General features: G+C 31.3%; 2 protein-coding genes and 1 long non-coding RNA gene across 4 annotated transcripts in view; all 3 read left to right on the top strand.

Moving 5' to 3' along the window:
* Nucleotides 1–738: 738 nt before the first annotated feature.
* LOC106105988 lies at nt 739–4,586 on the top strand. The gene is made up of 3 exons (XM_013286507.1): nt 739–1,107; nt 1,299–1,464; nt 1,984–4,586. Exons 1-3 carry the CDS (start codon nt 912–914, stop codon nt 4,541–4,543), a joined length of 2,922 nt encoding a protein of 973 aa, XP_013141961.1. The 5' UTR covers nt 739–911; the 3' UTR covers nt 4,544–4,586.
* Nucleotides 4,587–5,244: 658 nt separating this feature from the next.
* LOC106105989 lies at nt 5,245–5,854 on the top strand. The gene is made up of 2 exons (XR_001225770.1): nt 5,245–5,441; nt 5,716–5,854. It is a non-coding gene; the product is annotated as an uncharacterized LOC106105989 (long non-coding RNA).
* Nucleotides 5,855–6,115: 261 nt separating this feature from the next.
* LOC106106005 (THO complex subunit 3) overlaps nt 6,116–8,381 on the top strand; it is a 9,902-nt gene continuing 7,636 nt past the window's right edge. Inside the window, exons 1-3 of one of the 2 annotated variants that reach the window (XM_013286526.1) lie at nt 6,116–6,403; nt 6,690–6,811; nt 7,228–7,363. In XM_013286526.1, coding sequence (XP_013141980.1) covers nt 6,200–6,403; nt 6,690–6,811; nt 7,228–7,363 — 462 coding nt within the window. In that variant the 5' untranslated portion in view covers nt 6,116–6,199. The remainder of the gene's footprint in view (nt 6,404–6,689; nt 6,812–7,227; nt 7,364–8,381) is intronic. The other variant, XM_013286525.1, reaches the window with a different exon arrangement.

Here is an 8,381-nt window from a genome sequence, read left to right as displayed (position 1 = left end):
AAGGTTAGCCGGTCGGTTTCTTTCAATTTTATGAGTTGCTGAGAACACGCCCCGGGTTCGTAGCTAGTTATTGACGACGTACGGCGATACGCTACAAATTACCACACTGTGTAACAGAGTTATGTTGCCACATAGTGGTTAAATATCTACCTAAAAACGAAAGAGAAAATGTACTTAAACTTATGTTGTTAAAACTTAGCTTCTAAAACTATGTTTCCACCTAAACTTTTGGTTGGTTATTAATTGGATAGAAAAAAGCACACCGTACATGTAACGTCATAATAGCATACCATCACTATAAGTGTTTTAAATTTAAAGTTTTCATGTAATATTTACTTTAGTAAACTTCGCTCGGGATAAATTATTGTGCTTTGAAAAATCAATAACCAAATTTGTCCAACGAAGTTCTACAGTATAAAGAAGTGTCATAAAAGTTTTTAGGGAAAATAGCTTTCTCACTATTCGAGCTTAAAAGTTACTAAAACAGTGGGGCAGTAATAGCATAGCAACAAGTCATGTGTCATTTTATATGCAGATAGACTTATCATCGGTTTAAAAATCACAAATCGCATGTGTGGCTTTTATGTTTATTGTTTATTAATTTCCTAGTTAAATATTAATATTTTTAGTAATAACTACAGTTTTTTTAAAACAGAATAAAACATTTTACTTGAAAGAGCTACACTGTCTTTTGGTACTTGCAACTTTATTTTAAACGTCATTGTTCATTGTCAAAAGCATATGTCTGACCTGAAAATCCAACATCAAAATCTTGTTCAAAATCCGGCAAATAACATGTGGTCTAATAATTTCATTCATCAACCAAATAAGAAAACAATAACATATATTGTTACTCTTTCTTGTTTTGACACACATTTATTTTGACAAAGGCTTGATTTAAGAAGCAAAAGATGAACGACTTGCCTTGTAATGTGTGCGGAAGCACCGATTTGAATCTTGTAGACGGTTTCTATTATTGCGTAGAATGCGGTACCCAAGACGTAAATGTTCGGGAAACAATAGTCGGCGACTCATTTTTTGCCGATGGCACAAAGCTTGTGGCACAAGGAAAGAAGTTTTCAATAATGGTTAAAGAGGGAATACAAAGTAAGGTTAACTCATTTATTATTAGTTTATCCGCACTCAGAGTCATAACACTCACTGTAGATCTAGTGTAAGAAATTAACTAAGGGTCTCCCTTAATCACTACTATATTGATTTCCTTTGGTTTTATGCAAAATCACAATTCTATTTTTCCAAGCTGAGTCATAATCACATTTGAAATTTATTATTTTTAGTGAGTGCAGAATGGTATAAATGGCATGCATACAATTTCATACTTTATGGTCTCACGGAAGAGTTGATAAAACTTGGAGCTAAACAGAGCATCAAGATGAAAGTATTCTGGATATGGACAAAATATATGAAGAAATTTCATGAGAAAGAAGAAAAAGAAAATGTAGAGTAAGTTTTCCTGCTATACTAATACTGTAGTCATAATAGTACCAATCCGATAATAATAATGAAGTAGCAGCTCGTGCAGAGGCTCCTCAGGGAGTTCTCGAGCTTAGTTACTCATAAACAAGGTTTAGTCTAAGCATCTGCTCTCGGCCACCTCAAGCCCGGTGAATCTGTAAATGCCTCTTCAAGGCAAACAGTGGCTATTTAGTCACAAAAACAACTAATAGTACTATAGGTATGGTTTGGTATTGTTGTGGGTTCAAATCACACTAATGTAGACTTATGAACTATGTTAATGACACATTTTATGCTTATTTCATTAAAAAAGACAAATTTGATATTTACATTTAATACTATAAAGAGAAAGATTTGTAAATTTATGTGACAAACTCAAAAACAGCTGTACCTATTTCTAAAATTCTTTCATACATACTTTGTTGAGAAATATACATAGTTATGCGTATATTTCTCGACAAAGTATGTATAAATTTGAGAACTTATAGTTAATGATGTATGTTACAGCAATCAGAGTAAAATTGAAGATACCACACATAAAAGAAGAAGATCTAATAGTTCTGAATCATTAGACGGTACAACAGACCCTGACTCTGAAGAAGAAGAGACTAAACCCGCAAAATATGTTAAAAACATAAAAATAATCACAAAAGGTTTACTATTAGCTATATTATATTTAGCTTTGAATTTTGACAGAAGTCCAATACAATTATCACATTTATTCAGATATATTAAAGAAGATAGATTAAGTCTTGTTAAATGTATAAAATTCGTACCTAAAGAAATTGAAACGGACCTAATACCATGGTGGAAAAACTTTTGTCAATGCAAACATGATTATAAATCTAAAACAATATTGTATATTGCTATGACTTGCATTAAAGTTTTGGATCTCGGTTATCCGATAGTTCCTGATTTTAATAAAATAATAAACACTTATATTAAAGAATTGTGTCTACCTAATGATTTTAAAAACTTAGTACTCTCTTTAATGCTTTATCAACCATATGATTATGTTAAAGTAAATAAATTGACAATAAAGAAAACAGTTCGAATACCTGATTATGAATCTGTTGCAATGGCTTACGTACTTATAGCACTTAAAATGTGCTTCGGGTTAGATGGAAACTATGAATTAAAAATATCAGAAACAGTCGCTAAAATTAACAATGATGAGAATCGTATTAAATCATACAAAATAGGTATGTACGTTGAAACTACTGATAGATTGTTTTCATTCGAAGAATGGACACGTTTCTTACAGTTCAGAAAGATTTTAATCTGTCAATATTATTTACCAATGGCAAGACATTATAATTCAGAGGTTGATGATTACGTACTTATGGAACATTTAGAAGAAAGACGCAAAAGAAATGTTAAACTAAGTGATGAAGTAACGATGGATATTTTAAATAAAATACCGTACACAAGTAATATGAATGTAATACCTAAAATTGAATTTCTACCTTCTTTGATTCCATTATCTACATATACTGATGTTGTATTAAATATTGTTCCTAACGATGAAATAAGATTGTTGTTAAGCGAGGATTTCTCTCAATACAATCTAAAATATGCAATAGAAGATCTTAAACTTAAAAATATGGACGACGAAGTAATTGTTGTAAATGGTATAGATGAAACAAAATTAAAAATAGAACCAAAATTAGATAAAACCAAGGATGAAAAACGATCTGATAGGAGTATGGTTTTTGTAAGAAATTGTGAAAATAAAAATTGGTTGAAAACAAAACCTCCCGCTTTAGAGCATATCAAACAAAATGAAGATGAAACTCTAGTTTCAGATAATGGCTATGAATCTAGTTTGGATACAGAAGTTAAAATTGAAGAATATATTAAAGAAGATATTAAACATGAATATTTTGAAGAAGAACAAGAAGGTATTAATATATTTGATGACGATTTTTTAGTTAAAGACGACAAATCAATTATAGACGAACGAGGAAATATAGAAATCGAAATACAAAATTTTGCTACATCAATTTCAGGCCAACAACATATACAAATGGAAGAAAATTTCAGTACAGGACAAGTAGAACTTGAAGAACCTGGATTAGATGTTGAATTTAATGAAAATAATTTCAATAAAGAAGCAATTATAAACGATTTAATGGCTTTAGCAATGAAAAAGTACAAAGTTAAATTACCAAGAGAATACGTTCCAAGGCCAAGAAAACGTAAAGCAGATAACGAAAACATTGAACGTTTGCCAAAAAGACAGAGAAGAAAAACTTGTGATGTAAAACAGAAAATAAATGATATGATTGGTTCATATTATAGTCAAATAGAAACAGATATATTAACCAAAATCTCCGAGAAAGTTAAAGAAGCTTTTGAGAGACAAGAAAATGATCAAGATGTCAACATAAGTGATAATTTACTACCAAATGATAATAATGGTAATGAACAAATAAATGAAGTAATTGATCATGTAAATAACTCAGTAAATACTGATGAAAATGACAGTATAGAGAATATAAATGGAACTAAAATTGAAGAACAAAATTCAGTTACTAATTTAAATAAAGAAAATCCAGATTTTGATGCAAAAACACATGATATCGGCCAATTGTTTGTTAAATTAAAAAATGTTGAAATTGATGAAACGGTAGCTATAAGTGAAGATCCGATATTAGATGAAATAATTGTTAGTAAAATTGAAAAATTCACTAACAAAAAGAGTTTTTTCGATGAAATACCAAGTGTAAGGAGAAACAAAATAAATGTTTGTTTATCAGATGACAGTTGCGATGAAGAAATGGAGCAAACAGATAGAAGTAAAGAATATTTCCCGCCTTTAATCAGTTCAACACAAATCAGTAAATTTAATTATTGGCTTAGATTTTACAATACCGATAGTATAACTAGATATTCGCAGGCTAATTTTAAATTCGATTCCGAACTAAAAGAAAGGTATCCAGCTAGTTTTTGTTTCGTTATGAACGAATGTACTAATATAGTCTGTTGTTCGACATTTAATCTTTATAACGATATGCAGAAGTTAGAACAAATGATTTTGAAGAAACTAAATATTTCATACAGATGACAGTTTGTTAAAACTTTGAAGGTTATATTGTTTTTTAAATTAAATTTTAGTTAACGTAACTGTGATTATTGAGAAAATAAAAGTTTTATATTGAGTAAGTAACCTATTTTAATATGCTGATAGATATTGTACCTTTTTTTTTCTTTTAAAAGCGAAATTAGCTTCCATTTATACTTTATATTTTAAACTGGTCATAAATTACGATGATTGGTTTAAAATATATCTTTAGGTGTTTCTTTTAAATCTCAGTTTTAAGAATAAGTGTTAAATGTTCCTAATTTATATCCTGAATATATGTTTTTTTTTTTATATTTACTCTTGTTTTTTATAAATCTACAAAATGACATTGTTACAGTACAGAGTACAGTGATGTTAAATGTGGTCCAGAACCCCAGGTTCAAATGTACGGAAAATAAGTTAAAGAAAAGGTAAATAAAGTGGTATACAAAAAAAATGAGGAAGTTGGTTTTTAACACAGATTAATGGACAGACTATAATCGTATCCTGTGCTTGTTTGATTAACGCCATATTGGCGCTGACAGTGGGGGTTGTTAACGGTGGTGGTAATTCGAACTAAAATTACAGATAAACTAAACTGTCAATTTAAAAAATGGCGTTTAAGTCGGAACTAAGCAAAAGCTGTAATTTCTTTATAGCATCCTATCCATTTATAGAAATTAGTATTGACAAAATTGAAATAAATCATTCCATATTCAAATAAATAATGTACATTGACATGAATTAACGTCAAAAGCTCTAAACATTTAATAAAATGTTAGTGAATAACATTGCGACTATTTTGCGTACGAGTAAAAATTATTTTATTGTACCAAAACGAACGTGGACTCAAGTTGGGCACGTTATTTCTATTCCGCCCAGAGTAAAATGTTCAAATACGGTAAGAAATACATTGCTAATATTAAATTATTCACATAACTTGGCGAGTCTTAAATTTGTAAGAGTCACTGCGCAACCCGCAATTTTAAATGTATTGGATTAGGATGGGAGAACATTGCAACTTGCCGAGGGTCGTCAAGATAATTTCAAATTATTATACTAGTATACAGCATTATAATATTAAAAAATACATTAGAAATCAGTCTGAAAATTCTTCTGATACGTTAAATGTGTAAATATGAAAAGGCTTTCAATAATAAGTACATTTTTTGCAGGAAAAGTTATTGCACATGATCTTCATAGTCACCATGTGGTTGACACCAGCACTCTATTTTCTAACCCAAATAAAAGTGTGGCGGCGGAAATACATTGAATAAAGTTGTATTGAAAGTTAAATAAAATTTATTTTAAATATCTCTTTTTTTATAGTCTAAGTGCTTTGAATGGATCTTTTTCGCTAATTTTTTCATGTGTTTTTGCCTACTAAGAGAGAGTTAGGTCGTGGTGTAGTAAAAAGGTTATTTTTATGCAGTTGGGATAGACTGAAAGAGAAACTTATTCTCTTATTCCGATCGCAGCTTAGAAAAGAATCCACCTTAATAATCTGTAGTTTTCAATTTACAGATTTATTGAATCTGTGGTTAAAATAACACAACGTGAAGTCTGTCACTGTCAAATTTCAATTCAATTGTCAAAATAAAAAGCGGTGTTTGAAAGTTTGTATGTTTTTTTTAATATGGATTTATAAAGTAAACTAAAATGAAAGATCCTAAACAGACACAAACCCCGATAGAGGATTTAGCTGAACTGAGAAGTTATTTTTCCTCACATAATGTAGTTAGAGAATACATAGCACATACATCGAAAGTTCACTCTGTTGGTTGGTCGTGTGATGGACGAAGACTAGCCTCAGGATCGTTTGATAAAAGCGTAGCGATATTTAATTTAGAAAAAAGCAAATTGGTAAGTATGACTTTTTTTCGTAACATAACTGGCAAACGAGCAACCGGCCCCCTGAATCCGCCAAAATGGCGAAACGACCACTTCCCATAGACATCCGCAATTGCATGAACAGAGAGATTACACAAAAAGAGGATATTTCCCCTTCCTATGCAACTCCTCTACTTGCCCTTCACATCCTCTCCCTATAAAAAAGGGTGGTAAAGAAAAAGGGACTTAAATTAGGCCTCTTTATGTACTTTTAATGTTTATTAGAAGGTATAGGTTTTTTGTCTTATATTTTCACCAGGTCCAGGACTTCGTATTCAAAGGGCACACAGGGTCAGTAGACCAGTTGTGTTGGCATGCCTCACATGCGGACCTCCTCAGCACGGCCAGTGGAGACAAATCAGTCAGGATATGGGATACAAGGTAAATGCTTATTAAACATTTAGTTAAAAATCAATAATACATTTCTTAATTGTATTTTTACCCTTCAAATTCAGGTAAATCTAAGTAAACATTTGTGAAAAAAAAAAACATTTCTTATTGTTTTCTTATTTAGTTACAACAAAATAGCACTGTTTTACTAAATTCATATATCAGCCATGTTAAGGATATTTTCTCTCAAGAATTTACTAATGGTTATTTTATAATCATGTGTAAAATATTATTAAAAATATAATAATAAAAATCTATGGAAAATCATGTAATTCTTTTGATATGCATAATTTAAATAAATCGTTAATAGTGTGTAAGGATATAAAATAGACTTTCCATTCTTAAAATTCCACATTTTCCCTTCTCCATTGTTAAATAATTATTAACTTCCCGGTTATATTTTCCAGATCACACAAATGTGCAGCCAGTATATCAACAAAGGGAGAGAATATAAACATAGCATGGTCTCCCAACGGCAGCACTATAGCTGTAGGCAACAAGGAGGATCTTGTCTCATTTATAGATACACGCACATACAAAGTAGTGAGTATTATATAATACTAGTTGTTACTTGTGTCTTCGCCCACATGGAATAAAAAAGTAAAATAATAGCCTATGTTACTCACTTATAACATAGCTGCGATGGTACAAGAAATAAATCGGCCCATTATTTTTTGAGTTATTTCAATACATACAAAAACACAAAAATACATATCTTTCCACTTTATAATATTATGATTGCCAGCAGACTGGATTGCAGATATATTAATCACTGCATAACACTGCATGTGGCAGCAGATGATTGTACATTTTAGAATAATATTGTATGTGTGACTAACAGGTATTAAGATTTTTCTGTTACTAACTATAAGCAAAAAAAAACAAAAGTGAGTAGCCTATGTGTTCTTCCAGACTATCCTCCACATATATACCAAATTTCATTGAAGCCTGTTCAGCCATTTAGGCTACAAACTCTAACAAACATTCATCCATCTAAACTTTCGCAATTATAATATTAGTTAGATTAGTAAGAAATAAGAATAGTATAGATTGGTAACCTAACAGTGGTAGAGCCTGCTTTAACATCTTCGCACGAATTTGCCGGCTCGCCCGGTGTAATACCACGACCACACAGAAAACAGGCGTGAAGTGGAAGCAACTTCGCGTTTCGTCTGATAAGTGTGGTGTCGGAGGCCTGATTTTAGTCCCTTTCGTTTTCCACCCTTTTCTTAAGAGGATGGGAAGGAGAAGTGGATTTTTGATGGTGGAGAAGACGCATAGGAAGGGAAAATGTCCTCTTTATGTGCGTCTCCTCCGTCAATCAAGGGTGGGCAACGCATCTGCAATTGCGGATGTCTATATGCAGCGGTCGCTTTCCATTTCAGTGGATTCAGGTAGCCGCTTGCTCGTTTGCCATCTTATGTTATAAAAAAAAGATGATTTTGTTTATATCAACATAATTCTTCTTCTTTTCTTCTTTTGGTGCCGTCTCCTAACGAAGATTGGCAATCATTACAGCGACTTGAAGTTTGGACACAGCAGCTCTAAATATAGAACGCGT

Source organism: Papilio polytes, unplaced genomic scaffold (genome assembly GCF_000836215.1).
Source record: "Papilio polytes unplaced genomic scaffold, Ppol_1.0 DF822622.1, whole genome shotgun sequence".
NCBI classification, from domain to species: domain Eukaryota; kingdom Metazoa; phylum Arthropoda; class Insecta; order Lepidoptera; family Papilionidae; genus Papilio; species Papilio polytes.
Note: the sequence above shows the minus strand (reverse complement) of the source record. Positions and strands in the feature narration are given on the sequence as shown.